General features: G+C 38.1%; 1 protein-coding gene across 1 annotated transcript in view; it reads left to right on the top strand.

The window, feature by feature from the left end:
• The window catches only part of C5H12orf75 (chromosome 5 C12orf75 homolog), a 36,954-nt gene extending 19,100 nt beyond the window's left edge, over window positions 1-17,854 (top strand). The window contains exons 3-7 of the mRNA XM_067468510.1: window positions 5,431-5,455; window positions 11,916-11,951; window positions 12,866-12,945; window positions 15,987-16,029; window positions 16,794-17,854. Coding sequence (XP_067324611.1) covers window positions 5,431-5,455; window positions 11,916-11,951; window positions 12,866-12,945; window positions 15,987-15,991 — 146 coding nt within the window. The 3' untranslated portion in view covers window positions 15,992-16,029; window positions 16,794-17,854. The remainder of the gene's footprint in view (window positions 1-5,430; window positions 5,456-11,915; window positions 11,952-12,865; window positions 12,946-15,986; window positions 16,030-16,793) is intronic.
• The last annotated feature ends 333 nt before the right edge of the window (window positions 17,855-18,187 follow it).

Raw genomic sequence — 18,187 nt, 5'->3', positions numbered from 1 at the left:
TTTATTGACTGAAAATTACTTGACATATTTCCTGAAAAACTACTGGAATCAGAGGTTCCTACTGATAGAATCATAGAGTTGGAAGAGACCTCCTGGGCCATCCAGTCTAACCCCCTGCCAAGAAGTAGGAAAATTGCATTCAAAACACCTCCAACAGATGCCTATCCAGCCTATGGTTTCATCCTTTCTGTTGAAATTTTCCATGTGCTTATGGTTTTCATTGGCTTCTCTGTGTAGTCTGACAGAGGATGCCTCCAGGCAACATAGCCCAAGCTACCTCTGTTTAGATTGACTTAGAATCATAGAACCATAGAGTTGGAAGAGACCTCGTGGACCAACCAGTCCAACCCCCTACATAGAAACAGGAAAATCACATTCAATGTACCCCTGACAGATGACTATCCAGCCTCTGTTTAAAAGCCTCCAAAGAAGAAACCTCCACCACATTCCAGGGCAGAGAGTTCCACTACTGAACAGCTCTCACAGTTAGGAAGTTTCTCCTAATGTTCAGGTAGAATCGCCTTTCCTATAGTTTGAAGCCATAGAGGGAAATGTTTGTCAACTTTTGCACTCTCTTTTAAGTCTTGCTCAAGAAAACTACTGTACAACCAACCAAAGAAGGGTATTTACTGGTAAATATTGATTGAGTTGATTGCATCCCTTGAATTTACGAACCCTCAAAGACGACTTGTATTTTCCAAGCTTAAAGTCTAAACTGTACAGAAAACATGGAAAACCATTATTCCGTACAGTTAATAACTGAATAAAGTTGACTAAGCATTATCTAAGCCACTGCTTTTTAAACTGTGGATCCTGACTCCATATGGGGTCCCCTTTAGCTCAGTGTTAGGGCTGTGAAAAATCTGGCAACGGTTTTTGAACACCTCACATGTACAGAAATCTGTTAGCATCAATGTGCAGTGTTTACAATGGGCTTACAGAAAATGCTTCAGCTGTACTTCATAAAAAGTAAAATCAGCCTGTTAAGTAATCCTTGCAGATGCTAATTTGTTATCAGTAAATGTCTGAGGGTAATGTAAAAATTTATCAGATGGAAAGGGGTCGCAAGTGGAAAAATTTAAGAAGCCCTGATCTAAAACACCTGAAATACTTCTTTGTCTGGATGATCATTTGTAAGAAGAGAGCTTTGGAGAAACTATTAGTTGAGTACAGAATTTGGAAAAGTTATATTTTGGATAACTAGCAGAACCTCCTAGTCCGTAAGGTAATTGGCCATGTTAGCTGGGGAATTCTGGGAGTTGCAGTCCAAAATGATGAACAGATTTGGTGGAGTAGTTAAGTAGGATCTCACAAGGGCTAGATCTAGCCCATCAGTTTCCATTTTCTGATAAACCTTATGAATTTTGTGCAGCCTTATCACCATCTGAATGGCAGGGAGATCATAGTGGAGTGCTTGGCTGCTACCAGCTGGTTGTGATTGTGACAGGTAATAATGAGTGACACAGTTTGCATCAAATGTCAGTATTGACATAGATCATGGCAAGAAATGCATGGCACATGATTCCTGGTCATTATCTAACCTGACTGGGCTGATGGCATGTGCAGTCCATAGGTTCCCACTCCTTCCATTACATCAGTATTTTCCAACCTTTGTTGTTTCCTCCAGTTGTTTTTGACTTCACCATTTTGAAGCCCCTGTTGTCTTAGCCGGCATGTTAGGAATTTTGGGAGTTGAAATTCAAAACTTAGGATGAACAAAGGTTAGGAACCACTGCAGTAGATGAAGACAAGCACTGGTTTCTGAATATTGCAGCAAGAGTTGTTGTGACTTGGGTTCTGCTTCAAGAAGTAGAACACTGTGCTGTGCACAAGTGGGAATAGACAAAACTTTCCTGGGCAAATTAAGCCATTTATCATTCTTTTCTCACAATGGAATCTTTACCCAGAGCATGCTATTCATGCAAATCTGATTGCAGCGCCAATTTTTCAGTCATCTTCATGAGTAGAATTTGAGGGAAAGTATGTTTTGGGCCACATCTTTCAGATTCTAAATATTATTGTAGAAGCCCTGACCATAAGGCAGATTGCATACTGCGAATAGTTTATGATCATTCTGTATCCAGATCTAGAGGAAGAACCCTTCCAGACAGGACCTATATCCCAGGATCTGATCCCAGGTTTTATGTTTATCCCAGATTATCTGACAGTGGGGACTCATATAATCCAGTTTAAACAGAAAACCTGGGATCACACCCTCGGATATAGGAGGACCCAAAGTGTGGCCTGTAGAACCCTCTCCTAAACTCTTCTCTAAAGAGACCCACATGCCCCCACTACTTCAAACATCTTTTGATTTTTTTTCTGGTCAGTTTTGGCCAAATCCTCAAAGCAGAAGTGATGCAATGTTACTTCTAGTCATTGTGCAAGTGATGATCTGCAGTTGTCGTGTTTGAAATAAATGTTAGTAAAATGGTCCCACACAGAAAGAATGGCTGGGGACAGAGAACATAAATGTCTTGCACTTGATCTCTGCTTGTTCAACATAAAGTTGGAAAAGAGAGTGTATGTACCACACACAGCTACCCTTTCTCATATGTGTGTGCCTTCAAGTGTCCTGTTGACATAGTGACCCCATGAATTTCATAAGAATTTTTGTAGATAAGGAATACTCATAGGTGTTTTGCCAGTTCCTTCCTCTGAAATATTGTATTGGTATTGTTGGTTGTCTGCTGTCCAAATACTATTCAGCTTAGCTTTCAATATCAGATGGAATCATACTATAGGATTTTGTATTACATATCAGACTTTGCTCATGTAGGCTTTGTTTTATTTATTTATTTATTTATTTACAACGTTTATATGCCACTCTTCTCACACTAAAGGAGACTCAGAGCGGCTTACAAGACATATATACATACATACATACAATATATTATATTATTAGCATAGTACAATATCAGTACTATAGATCACTATATTGCACTATACCATTAGACTGCAATATTATTAGTAATATTACATGTAATATAAAATATATAATTATAATATTGTATTATTATTATAATATTGTATTACATTGTAATATTATAAATATTATATGTATATGTTATATTATATTATATTATTAGTAAAGCTCATTACAAAGCCCATTTGTTCCAATGCAATTTACACAGGACCTGCTTTATAGGGGTTCAGATTACACTATGTAACAAAATTTGATTTTTTTTCCTGTTCCTGATTTGAAAGTATTATTTTCTGTTTACTTGTGTGGTACTTACTTTGAAAGTAGTTGTTATACTCCGGAAACATCTTTTTGTGGCTGCCACAAGCTATGTTGTATTGGTTGAGACTGTGAGATATTCACTGAAAAACTATAGCAAAATGTGCTGCAGGATGTCATGCGAAAACAAAGTTTTTGCGGTTTAATAAACTTTTCCCATGTTTTCATGATAGAACCAATTAGGAAATGACATGTATAACCCAGGAACAATAATTGTGTAACATAGTGTTATTTGTCCACTCTGGTGGGCAGCTGGTTTTCAGAGCCTGACTCATCACCTATAACTGGAGCCTTTTAAAAATGTACACAGCAGAGATCTCATCTGCATGGGTATAATCACATGTCTGTCCTATGAAACCATAAAATTAGAACAGGGGAATTTAATGGTTTTGTTGTTGGATTGCGCATACAGTGAATCCTCACTGTTTCCCATGTAGATTAAGGCTGATAGGAGTTGCATTTGAACAACATCTAGATCAGTTGTTTTCAGCCTGGGGTCCCCAGTTGTTTTTGGCCTTCAACTCCCAGAAATCCTAACAGCTGGTAAACTGGCTGGGATACTGGGAGTTGTAGGCCAAAAACATCTGGGGACCTCAGGTTGGGAACCACTGATCTTGAGGGACAGGTATAAGCCCATTCCTACTGCATAGCGTTGGAAAGAATGCAAAGCTAAGAGAGGGGGCTGGTGTTGGGAAATGATGGTTGGTGGAAGAGCTGAGCTCATCAACAGCTCTTTGAGCCAAGCCTCGAGCCGTGGCAGTTCAAGTGGTGTCGACCCACATTAATTCCATAGTGTAGATGAACCTGAAGTCACTGGGTTGTTCCTTGTCTACTGGCAAGAAGGCCATACCTCGCTGACTCAACTTGAACTTCTCCAGAAGAACAGTTCCCAGAGCCTGGACAAAGCCATAGGTGGTGGGATCCTACAGGTCTCCTTCCAGAATTTTTCCCATGGTGCGCTCTACCAGTGTTATGTCAATAGGCACCTAGTAGACAAGTTTTGGGTTGCCTCCCCTGGTGCTATGCTATCTCACATGGAACTGCCTGAGTTGTATTCTCTCGCTGTATCATTGATATTAGGCTCCACAATGTTTCTTGTCTTCCTGGTGTCCCTCAGTGTCATTCAGTCCTGCAGGAAGAAACCAGCAATCGCTGTGGTCTAGGAGGAGCACATGATGCTTTATGAATACCCCAAGGAACACGACATGGTTTGCTGGCTAATAAAGTTATTAACTGTTAGTACTGCAAAGCAAAGCAATGAGATTGCAATTAAAGGTTACGGCATAAAATGTTCCTGTTCAAGGTTTCAGCCAGCCCTCCATATTCTTGTCTATCATATTGTTTTGCCTCCGCCCTCCATTTTATTTTCATTCCTCAAAGTTGTTTAGCATTTTGTTGATGTTTTAGTTCCCCTGACACCTGCTAATCTCTATTTTCTGGTAATACTGTATATCTTCATGTTATTGTTTTGGCTGACTATGGATCCACGCTCAAATAATGATTTTGTTTTCAGTAACTGCTGTTTACAGAATCAGTGAGTACCAGGCAAGACCAAGGTCTTCCTGCCCCCATTGAAGGGTAGTGACAGTCATAAACAGGCCATATGTGGAAGTAACTTAGAACGGGCATGGGCAAACTTTGGCCCTCCAGGTGTTTTGGACTTCAACTCCCACAATTCCTAACAGCCTCAGGCCCCTTCCTTTTCCCCCTCAGCTGCTCAAGCGGAGTGAAAGTTATCCTTTTTGCAACCATCATGTAACCAAGTCATATTTGAGAAGTTATGTAACAAATACAAACAACATAGGCCTTTTGGTATAATGAGTAATACTTTCTCCCTTCTTTTCATGGTTTTTTAAAGAGGCACTGAGCAGAATTTTTCAAATAATATGCTATTCTTTGAAACTATGAAGGCCTTTTTTAAGGGCGGTGAAAGTAACGAAAAACAATGAGCATTGTAACAAATTACTTTTTTTGAGAGAAAACCAACAAATAATTTTTGTCTCTTAACAGATAACATTTTGAAAGTGACATTTTATGGCAAAAGGATACTGGGCATAATTGAAGTGTATCATGGACATGTAGCAATGGAGGGAAAACAGAAGAAAAAGAAAAGGGGGAAAGGGGTATATTTGCATTGTTACTTCCGTTAAGTTTATAGTAATTATATATTATTGATCTTTTCTTTTTAGATGCTGAAGGAACAACAAAAGATGTGTAAGTATATACACATTTCTCTTGTCCCTTTTCTCTTTTTAATTGCCAAAATTGAATTGTGTACATTTTTTTTCGTGTCAGGCGTTACATGAGAAACTGCAAGTTGCTTCTGGTGTGAGAGAATTAGCTGCCTGCAAGGACATTGCCCAGGGGATGCCCAAATGTTTTACCATCCAGTGGGAGGCTTCTCTCATATCTCTGCCTGAGAAGCTAGAGCTGACAAACGGGAGCTCACCACACTCCCCGTATTCGAAGTGCCAAGCTTTCGATCAGCAGTCTTGCTAGCACATGGGTTTAACCCATTGCGCCTCCGGAGGCTCCTATATTGTGTAAACGTTTTTAGGTGAAGAGGGGGATTTTTGGGCCTCCCCAATATTGCTGCATAATATCTGATCCTTGTCCAAACTCTGGCAGAAGTTTGATTTCAACAACATCTGGTAATACTGCAGGTTTTGCAGAAATAATTTTGAAAAGGAGTAAAAAACAGAGATATAGAAAGTATTCTTAGGAAGCCTAAGAATGCATAGTTGATACGGAATACAGACTGGAAAAGAGACAGAAGAAAACTGAAGCAGGCTGAGAAGGAACTGAATAGTTTATAGAAAAATGCATGGCTGACTTTTGTAACCTGGGGCCTTTTGTAATGCACCATTTTGTGACAAGTGTAATGTTAGTATTGCTTGCCTTCAAAGGTCTCCAGGATTAAAAACTTGGAAGGGGACTCATTTTGAGTCCCGACTCAGTGTTTTTGTTGGACTCCTAGCCACGTCTTAGACCTTGCTGTCATGTTCTGCTTAAATCTCACTGATTAAACAGAAGACAATACACATTTCTCTGGCTTTTTTCCTAGAATGAGGTAAATGTTCTTAGTGTAAACTCATTTAGTTTCCTCTTGTTCTGCTGAATGGGACTCTCTGGAGAAGAAGGAATATATTGGCCTCCAAAGTGGCAAACGTATCAACTGAAGGTCAACAAAATGTAATGAATTACTTTGGGAATTGGGTATAAGAACTTCCTGTTCATAAATTACTGTACAGGCAGTCCTCGATTTACAAAATTCAACTTACAAATGACTCATTGTTAAGAACAGGGGTGAGACAACAGGAAGCGAGAGAAATGTATTCCTAGGAAGGGAAATTCACTCCTGAAAGAGTTATCATGGGGAAAATGTGTCTCCACTGAAGCTTTATCACCAATCCTTGTTTCCACAAGCCAATTTTTTCAGAAACCATTTCTTACAGAGACAGAAAGTGAAGTGAAATCTTCTGAACAGTGACATAGATAGCACAACAAACACCACAGGATTGTTAACCCTTCTCTATGCTATCCAAAGCTTGCTCTATCTATCTATCTATCTATCTATCTATCTATCTATCCATGCATCTATCCATCCATCCATCTATCTATCTTGGGAACGTGTATGTCACCTCAAACTGCTACTTCATGGTTGGAGTTCCACACTCCACTCATAATAAGATGATTTTGAGGATTGTCTCTCTTGTACAGTCCTAATTAATCCGCAGCTTTCAGGCCACTCACATGGAAGTGGTGTTTGTTTGGTTCTTTTGTCACTGCCGTCATAGCGTGGGAATCAGAGCTTAATCTTTTTCTTTCATTACGTTGCCCATTCCACTGAGATCACTGGAGGAATTAATCTTGTACAATCTTCTCAGCCTTCAGCTCAAATGACCAAATCATCAAGCACCTTCCTCCAATCAACAGCTGTGGTCTCAATGTGCTTTGTAAATGACAAATAACATCATTCTGATGACTCACTATAGTTCTGAATCAGTCAGTCAACACAAAAGACTTGAGTGCTCTGTGTACACTGTTGGAATAGTTAAATGCAGTTTGTGAATCTCATCTAGTGAGGAATACTGTTCTGGCCAACCAAGATCTTCTTTCTATTTTTTTAAGTATGGCATGATCCTTGTATCTCTGGGACCAGTATCGGCAATTTCATTCATCTATATCCGACAAGATATGTCCCCTCTAGGCATTTTCTAAATTCTCCAATGCAATTCTATTGCATACGTCACCTTCATTTCAATAAGGTTCTCTTATCCATAGGTTTGTATACTCATATGAAATCTGTGGTTGTATCCTCCATTGACATAAGAGGTGTATTGTAGTCATTTCTTATTGTTTATCCAGATCTCCCTATCTAGGTTTTATAACAAAATCTTTGTGTGCTCTAAGTGACATTCCTAGATTCTGTATAATATCAATTTTCTCATGAATCATAATCTCTCATATTATGAAATATACTATATTTGCAAAAACATTGCTTCATTTGTACTCTTGAATTTTTGCATTGTTTATTTTATTTTCACTAACTTGCAAAATAACCTGTTTCCCTTTAAATGTTCTTCTTAATTAATGGGCTCATCACAAATAATCCAGCCAGATCACTATAATGAACACTGTTTTTATTACTACTGTTATTGTTGTTTCCACTCACTATTTTATTTTTGCATTGGGAAACAACAGCTCTGTCTTTTCCACACTATAAAATTGTTTCTCTTTTCCAAAACAACTTGAAGCCTCAACATCAACAAATGGTTTAGGTGTGGGATGGGGATTTTTGCTATTCATCCCTACATGCGATGAGGGGGAGAGGTCCAGGTTATCCGTTGCATGGTCTCATTTATTACATATCATAATAATAAATGAGCTGTCTTTATCTATAATAATGAAGCTCCTGGTGGCACAATGGGTTAAACCCTTGTACTGGCAGGACTCCTGGTGGCACAATGGGTTAAACCCTTGTACTGGCAGGACTCCTGGTGGCACAATGGGTTAAACCCTTGTACTGGCAGGTCAATGGTTCGAACCTGGGGAGAGCTGGTTGAGCTACCTCTGTCAGCTCCAGCTCCCCATGCAGGGACATGAGAGAAGCCTCCCACAAGGGTGGGAAAACATCAAACATCTGGGCGTCCCCTGGGCAACGTCCTTGCAGACAGCCAATTCTCTCACACCAGAAGTGACTTGCAGTTTCTCAAGTTGCTCCTGACATGAAAAAAAATCTATAATAATTAGTAGTGGTGGTTATCTTTATTATCTGATCAACTCTTTCCATTTTTTTTGGATGTATGAAAGAATAAATAAACATAGTCATCTTTTTTTGGATGTACAGAAGGGTCTGTTATCAATATATAACATCCAGCTTTCAAGCTAGATGTGTGTGTTTGTGTCTGTATGTGTTGTGGCAGTACATCTGGAGGAAGAAAGGGGTGCAACTCAAGAGTGCATAAACACCGCAGAATCAGTGCAGTTTGACACTGCTTTAACTGCCATGGCTCAGTGCTATGGAATCATGGGAGCTGTAGTTGTACAAGGTCTTTAGCCTTCTCTGCCAAAGAGGGATGATGTCTCAGCAGCTACAAACTGCATTATTTCTACAGTGTAGATGCAACCATTGCTACTATATAGGATTAAGTCTCTACATAGGAGTGATTCATATACATTTTTAATATGAAATTTCCTGCATTTCTAAAATTCTGGTTGGTAAGAGATATAAAAACTACAAATATTAGGTTGAAATCTATTGTTAGTCCCAAACAGAGTAAACCAGATATACTTATGTGTTGATTTAATTGTCAACAATCGATTCAGTGGGTCTATTTAAGTTAGGATTAATCAAGAAGAATCAAGTCATAAACTGAACTTTGCCGTTGACATTTTCTGGGAAGTAGATCTTTATTTTTTCCAAAAGCGAATGGCTAGGACAAAAGAAGAAGATGTGTCTTTCCTTTGGTTTCAATAACTGAGTTTGGCACAGAAGTCACTGTTAACCCACATTTTCAAATGCAGAGATTCAAGCATGTGCTTGTCTTTTCCGACTGAAAACAGGCTTGTGTGAATATGCTCAATTTGGCTGCTGGGTGCATTGAAGAATACCCCTTTGTCAAGAAAGTAATAAAATTTAGCACCACCTACTGTGCAAATATTGCCATTACTTGCTTCCCCATATTTCACACTGACATTCACTTACCTATTGTACGGTATTGTGAATAAGGACATTTTGCTATACATTGAAGAGCATTCCTTTGCATGCTTACTCAGAGTTTAATAGGTCAGTGATAGGGCTTGTTATAACTACAGCCTTTCTCACGTTGCATTCAAGACAAAAAGCACGCCAAAACAGCTTCTTGTGAAATACAAAATAATGAAACAAGAACTAAATTGACAACAAAACTGCACAAAGCAAAAATAAATAAATAAATAAATCAGTCAGCTCTAGTCAAAAAGGACAAAAATGGCTATTATATTTTCCCATGTGAGAGCTAACAACATAGCCTGGCATTATGTATTGCAGTTATAAATTAAGGTTGCAGATCCATTAAGGGCTCTAAATTTTGTCAGACTAACTGTAAACCTACACAAATGCCCTCCTCTAGTGCACCTTAACAGCAAGCAGATGGATTGATTGAAGAAGGTCCATTCAGCTGGCAATTGGGGCATAAGAAGAGCTACAGTCACAATATAGAATTAGAGCAAATTGATACTAGTTTAACTGCCATGGCTCAATACAATGGAATCCTGGGATTTGTTGTTTAGTGAGGCACATGCAATATTTGACAGAAAAGGCTGAAAATGTAAAGGTATTACTCCCATAATCCACAGAACTGAGCCATGGTAGTTAAAGTGGTATCAAACTGCAATAATAATAATAATAATAATAATAATAATAATAATAGTAATAATAATAATAATAATACTTTATTTATATTCCGCCCTTCTCACCCTGAAGGGTACTCAGGACGGATCACAGTACATATGCACAGCAAACATTTAATGCCACTTTGTATAAACAATACACAGACAGACAGAACAGAAGGAGGTGGTTTGTTTCAGCTGTTTTTGGTGTCATGGAAGGTTGGGCTCGAGTCCAAGGGGTGCTGTTGCTCTATCCTCTATGACGAAGAGCCGTCAGGGCTTCCTCCTTCCTTTTGGTCACCCAACATTTTCTGATCTTCTTTCTTTTTTATGGCATCGTAAAATATCTCCCCCGTTTTTAGGGGTACCTAATTTCTCTAATCACAGCTAAAACTGTTTTCGAATTGCTTAGGTAAACAATGACCTAGGCTGACAGTTGGCAGCTCAGGCAGCTCACGCCAACCCGGGGCTTCGAACTTGCAACCTTTTGGTTGATAGATCTTATAATTGCCAATGATTTACCAGCTGTGCCAAACATTCGGTAAATGCACCTGAGGAAGATGTTTTCAACCTCCTTGAACCAGTGAGTGAGGCTGCAAAAAGAATTTGTGATATATATCAGGAATGTTAATATTATAACAATAGTAGCACTTTAGTTGTAAATATATTACTAGGCTCAGTAATGCTTATCTAGAAGCGGGATAGGTTTGTGATTTATAATTTCCCAATCACATCCTCCCTGGAAACTCTGTGCACTAGACTTAATGCCTCAGAGATAAGCAAAAATGAACACAGCAGAGTGCTTATCAGCAGAGTGTATTTGCACCATCTGACCTTGTTATGTGCTATGTTCAGAAAAGGAATCTTTGATTCAGTTTTCATCTAAACTCAGGAGGCTTTTAATCTTGACACGTTGCTCTATATACAAATATACATACACAGATCAGGATCCGCTGATCTACAATCAGTCAATGGCATATACAGAGATATACTTACAACACAGTCAATGAATATCAGCAAGAGAGTTCAGCAAGGGGCGCATGGCAAGAGAAAGAATAAGCATTTCCTGCCTTCTTTTATACCCACCTGCTGGCCCATCATCAGCCAGGGACAAATGTATGATGCAATCCTTTGTCACAAATGTCACATGGTCTTGACTCAGCCTTTTCAGCCTGTCCCTAATAAATAATACAATTAAACTTTATTTATATACCATCCTATCTCCCCAAAGGGACTCAGGGCAGTTCCCAACAAAAATGGCAAAATATTCAATGCCAGAATACACTAACAAAGAGAAATAAACAATCCCCCCAGATCCCAAAAAAATCACAATTATAACAAAATTAAAATTATCACAGATAAACAAAACTAATTAATAACATAACTAATCAAGCACTGCATGTCTAACATTAAAACACAACAGAAATTTAAACATATCCAAAATCCGTTTAAAATTAAGATTTTTATACAACCTTAAGTAATACATCACTACCCACTTAATCATTCTGCAGGTATGTTATCATGTCTATTAGAATTGTATTTTATACAATAGAATCACTGTCAATGCATTCTCTATCAGCTTGTAAGTACTTTTACTAGATTGATTATTATTATAGTCTCCGTATTATATATTGGGGGGGGGGGGTTGACATTTAGAGATAGTTGATGTTGTAACTGTGTTCTCCAATCTCACATCTACTGTATTAAGTGAGGTAGAAGATTGTTGTGTTGTTGAGGTAAACAGACAGGAGATTTTAAAATCTAGCTGCCAACCATCTTTTTGTGATTTCTCTTTTTGTAGAACAGAAGAATCAGTTTCTGAAGATGACAAAAAGAGGTGTGTTTTGTTGTGTGGAGTGAAGTTCAGCAAATACTGATTTTTAACTACCAGACCCTTCTCCTCATTCTTGAACCCAGGAAACAAAGCCCTGAAGTCAGCATTAGAATGGCCAGTTACAGCTCAGAAGAGGACAAAAGAACACAGAGATGTGCATAAAATGGTGTATTTTATATACAGATACATAAAATTGTAACTTTATATATAAAGATGTAAAATTTGAATAGTTGTCCTATAAATGGAAATACAATACATTTCACCAATTTGGGGAACATTATATTCAAGTGAGCCAGCTATATCTGCTGCTACTGTTAATGATAATATTGTTGTGTGCATTCAAGTTGTTTCCAACTTATGAGGACACTAAAGCAACCCCAAGGGGAATCTAGTGCTGAAATTTCTGGGGCTGAAAGTTTGTGACTTGCCAGCATCACCCATTATGTTTCATTCTCTATCCCAGGCATGGGCAAACTTCAGCCCTCCAGGCGTTTTGGACTTCAACTCCCACAATTCCTAACAGCTGAAACACCCGGAGGGCCAAAGTTTGCCCATGCCTGCTATATTCTTTCTATAACTACATATTTTCAACAATTCAACATAATATGTGCAGTGAATGTGGCATGTGGTATGGATGATAATGCCTATGTCTGCAGGTGCAGATAAGATGGGTTTCATCCAGTTTTATCCTGCCGATTTTTGAAGGAGATATTCAACTGTTGGATGTGATCATCAGAATACTTATCACACAGTAATGCAGCCATCAGATGGTCTATTGCATTGTCTTTTGTAAGGATTGTAAGAATTAAAAGTCATTTATGCATGTGAAGTTGTTTGAATACTTAAAAGGTCATGGCTTAGTCTTAATATGCCCTCCCACCAAGTGGATTTCCATTTTTTTTTACTTCTCCATTAAGGAACTACGGGGGTGTTTATGTTGGTCTACCAGTGGATGTGGCTACCAAGATTTCCAGCCAAACCAGAACAGCACCTAAAGGTAAAAAGTGTGTTTTAGTGGCATACCTGACAAAGTATCTCCCGTTTCTTTGGACTCAGGGCATCTCTACATTGTTTGGAATTGTAACAGCAGCCATGCTTGCCACTTGGATTTTGAGCCCTTTCGTATTAAACGATTATAGCTTTATGGTTTCACTGTAACTGCCATGGCAACATCATATGAAGTGCTGATGTGGAATTTTGGAAGAAGTTTAGTAGCCCTCTTCTGTAGCAATCTCTAGATCCTCCAGGGCAACACTGAGGTCAGCTTCCACCATAAGGACTGGAGATTTCTTGAGAGAATATATTCATTAAATCCACAAATAATCAAATCCATACAAACTAAATGTGCAGGTGTGGAGGGTCAACTGTAAAAGCTCTAGTGGAAAGCTCTAGTGGTTCACCAAACTACAATGTACTTTTTTAGACCTGCATCATTTTACAACACTGTAATTCAGTTTTACTAGCAAGCCAGAGATTAAACCAACTTCTTATAAGAGATATGGACACAAACATACACTGTAATAATGAAATGTATGGGGGACACAACATATCTCATGAAAACCTTTCATTTATATTTTTCAAAATATATTATTTGTAATATAAGGTTTTTGTCATTTCTTGTTATATTCATGTGACACATCTACACACTGCAGTCGACACACTAACTTGTCACGACACACAATTTGGACAGCTCTGACGTAGAGTAGCACATGGTTTTGTAATGTTTCACCGGCATATTCTTTCAGTGTTAAATAAATCATCGACTGTGGCCTTTATAGTATTGTACTTTTATTAAGTCTATGCATGCTAAAATAATAGCTGTTTGATTTCAGGCCTAGCTTTTTTCCTTGTTTATTTGAATCTAGCCTTCACAAACCAACTAAGTTAAAGAAGAGAATGAATTTTCTTCAGAGTAATGTTTCTTTCTTTAACAAGGCATGGTCTGACAGTGCAATGTGCAAGTGAACCTAATGCCATAATCCCAAACATCAGCCTTTAGTCATACATCAAAAGATGTTAGTATAGCTTGAGAGAAGACTACCCTTCCTTTTACTTTTATTCATTGGAGATCACACCTCTGTCATGCCAGGGTTGAAAAGCAGAAGGTTATGTCAACAATTTAGACGGTCCAAATCATGTGGTTAGGAATTTTTATAATCTAAGAAGGAAGGTCATATTTCTCTAGCACGGACAAGCTACATTTAATGGTGAAAGAACAATGGAAGGAGGTACACAGATAAATGAAGAAGTAAACTCACACTGGCCTCTGTTTGCCCCTCTGTAGGCTTTTTCTACAAGCAACAATAACATTGGTCGATTTTAGAACCTGGGTAGAATAGTTTTATTGGGTGGAAAAGAAACTCTGATGATAATCATAATAATAAATAAAACTTTATTTATATACCGCTCCATCTCCCTGAGGGGACTCAGAGCGGTTCCCAAGTAATATCACAAAACATGCAGAGTAAAAATAACATAACCATAAAATTAACAAACAAAATATAAGCATAAAAATTGTCGCCATAAGACACATATATTAAAAGTAATCCTGCCTGTTCAAGGCAATTGAAAATTTAAAAGGCCGGGCCAAGATTTGTGCAAGCCCAAAAATTCTAGGGGGCCCGGCAACAATAATATTAGGTAATATTAGGTACGGGTCTGTATTAGTTGTGGCTGTCCATTCCAGGGTTATTGCTTTCCTTTCTTCAAAGTTTGCTAAGGACAGCCCTGCTGCTCAGAAAAGCTTATTTGGTGCTCAATTATACTTCGTATACTTTGTAATTTATATGCTCATCTGTGCTGTACAGTAATTTGAAAGAAGATGACCTGGATTTATGCCGAAGGCTCAGTTTGTATGTTTGCATCCCAAGTTAATACGTGCAAGCATTTCACCCATGTATTCAGCCTTTCCATTCATGTCATATCTCAATAAGAACGAATGAATGGTTACTTGATACATCTAAATGGGAAGGTGTAGAGATATTTATTAGCTCTGAAACAAGCCAGTATTCAAAACTATTATTGCAGGAGACAGTGGAAAGTTGACTATTCCGCCGTTTACTCTTTTTAGTGGCTTCACATCTAGGGACGGATCGGGTCACCTTAATCACTGGGATTGCATTTAGAATTTAAGTATGGTCCATAGCAGGGCTTCTTAAAACTTTCCTACTTTTGACCACATTCTGCCTGATATATTTTCATGGGACCCTAGTGTATAGGTATATAAAACAGATATCAAAACTGAACATTTCTTGATCAAAATGTAACTTAAAAAAAATAACCCTCTGTTCCTGGTTTGAAAGTATTATTTCTTGTTTAATTGTGTGGTACTTACTTTAAATGTAGTAGTTATACTCCAGAAACTTTTTTTTGTGTGACTGACACAAACTTTGTTGTAATGGTTGAGACTCGCTGAAATATTAACTGAAAAACTAGTAAAATGTTTTTGCAGTTTAATAAACTTTGTTCATGTTTTTACAATATAACTGATGAAGAATTGACATTTATAACCCAGGAACAAAAATCGAGTTACATAATTAACATTTGCAAGGCTTGCTAAACAATTGGATTTTCATTTTTATGAAGCATAGCTGCCTTCTGCAGAGTTCACTGTAAACATTGCATACCAGATTTATATAAATGCTTAACAGAGTCACTAGATGACATTCAGAAAAGCTTTACTGTTGCCAATTTCTTCAGGACCACAATATTGAGCTATGGGGATCCTGTTTGGGGCTGGGAACTACCTAAGAGGTCTATAGATCAACTCCAATTAACAAACTAGATGTAGGTAATTTTTTAATATGTGGTTTCTCCACTTTCACGGGTTTTGCACCCCTAATCCCAGCAAATGCAGACAGTTGAATGTACTGTTATGGCTGTATTTCTTTGCAGGTGAAGTAGCACAATGGTTCAAAGCTTTGTTGCCAGGGTGGAAGATTTTGCATGGGAATTAATGTATAGAATTTCTCTTTAAAAATAAATATTTAAGGGTCCATCTGGGTAATTCTTGTGTATCTAATTTCTCTCTCTTTTAAGATTAGAAGACTGTGAACACTCTGGGTGATTTGACGTCTTGGAGGTACAGTTTTCTATAATCAAACATGTATACCCCCTTAGTGTTGCTTCAAATCTATGCATGCTTCTTATATTACCACAATGAATATATGACAGTCTAAATTTAAAAGAGTTCAGTCAGATTATTTTAGTTTGTATCTGAATATATTGTATGCATGAGTGATGCAGACAAATTGCTCAGCTTTCCCCATAATAGATGCTCTTAGGTTTGCTGGCTGAAAATTGCAATAGAAATAGGGAAAATTAATAATAAGGAACAGTAAGGGACTTTTAAACTTAGCAAAATTTATTCTTCCAGTGACAATCAAGTTGTAGACATTAGTTTATAAAAATTGCTATTAAAAGTTAAGTAAAGGTAAAGGTTTCCCCTTGACATTAGGTCTAGTCATGTCCGACTCTGGGGGTGGTGCTCATCTCCATTTCTAAGCTGAAGATCCAACATTGTCCATAGACACCTCTAAGGTCATGTGGCCAGCATGACTGCATGGAGCGCCATTACTTTCCTGCTGGAGCGGTACCTATTGATCTACTCACATTTACATGTTTTCGAACTGCTAGATTGGCAGAAGCTGGGGCTAACAGTGGGAGCTCACCATGCTCCCCGAAATCGAACCACTGACCCCTTGATCAGCAAATTCAATGGTTTAACCAATTGTGTCATGGGGGACTGCCTATTAAAAGTTACCCATGGAATAATTCCCCACACTCTACCTGGGCCATATGATATTCATGAGACACTTATACCTTGTTCCTTTTTCTTTCTATCAGTTATCTGAACAGATTACTCATCGCAACAGAATGGAGTGGTGCCTTTCTGCCAATATTTCACATGGCCAGAAAGGCCAGGCCATCCAGAAGCTGTGACTACGGGTCAAGATGAATGCTCAAAATGGAATTGAAGTGAAAGACTGAGTTTATGGGACTTTCTGGTGTCATATTATTAATAGGAGGCTGATGGGTATTTCTTCACAAGAGCTGACATGGTTGACCATCAAAGCTTTGGCCATACTGCAGGTTATTATGAATGGCAAAAGGTCTACTTTCTCTTCAACTACTTTTTGAGAGCTTTTATATAAGAGGCGATTACTACTGTTCACTCAATTGTTACTAGACCGAGGTTAGTGAAATATTATTTACACAAGAGTAATTTATTTGAATAATATATCCTGAGGATACTTGGAATTAAACACTATTGGATCCTTCTAGCCACTGAATTTTATACTATGAACCAACTAGTAAGGTTGACACATTTCTGTTTAGAGAAATTACTCACGAAAATGGAATTTATTTCATCAGAAATCACTGCAACATTTTTCAAATGAAATAATTTACTTTGATTTCTTTCTCTTTGAGACGTTATTGCTTTTAGCATTACTGGAGGGAAAGAGTCACGCTTTATGGTACAGGTGATAGAGGCAAGCTTGTACTTATTACTGCAAGACAAGTGCTAGCTTTGTTCCATGGCTGGGAAAGAAATGCCGTGCGAATCCTATTGAAATACCATTTCAATGTTGTGCCTGGCAGGATCATACTGAGCGTGAGCCTTAACAAAGATGATCATTCGTCAAATTCTGCATCCATCTCAAAACTGGGGATGTATAAATTGGTATCACAGTTTGCACTTTTGATAATGTCATTGATAGTACCACATTATGTTGGGAACAAATAAGGGTTTGTTGAATACACGTGTATCTTTGACGTACTATATTGTTAAATGATCAGTCATATTCTCAGCTCCCATTAACATTATATTCATGTCTTGAAACATAGCACAACTCACTGTCGATGCATGACTAAATCAAATTATTAAAGCATTTTCCACAACTTAATTACGTTACTCTTGTTTTGGGCAGGGTACCTATTTATTTATTTATTTATTTATTTATTTACAGTATTTATATTCTGCCCTTCTCACCCCGCAGGGGACTTAGGGCAGACTACAATGTACATATACATGACAAACATTCAATGCCATAGACACACAACATATATAGACAGACACAAAGGCAATTTAACATCCCAACTTTTCATGAGGGTATTCTGGCCACCAGGGGAGCCACCGTCCATTTGTGACACTGATGAAGTACTTCCTCATTTTTGCAGGCTTGCTGGAGATTTTTATGGCATTGTAAATTAGTTAAATTAGCCTCCCCGCATAGTCT

This window comes from Anolis sagrei, chromosome 5, assembly GCF_037176765.1.
Source record: "Anolis sagrei isolate rAnoSag1 chromosome 5, rAnoSag1.mat, whole genome shotgun sequence".
NCBI classification, from domain to species: domain Eukaryota; kingdom Metazoa; phylum Chordata; class Lepidosauria; order Squamata; family Dactyloidae; genus Anolis; species Anolis sagrei.
The sequence above is the reverse complement of the archived record's forward strand: the minus strand, read 5'-3'. Positions and strand labels throughout refer to the sequence as shown.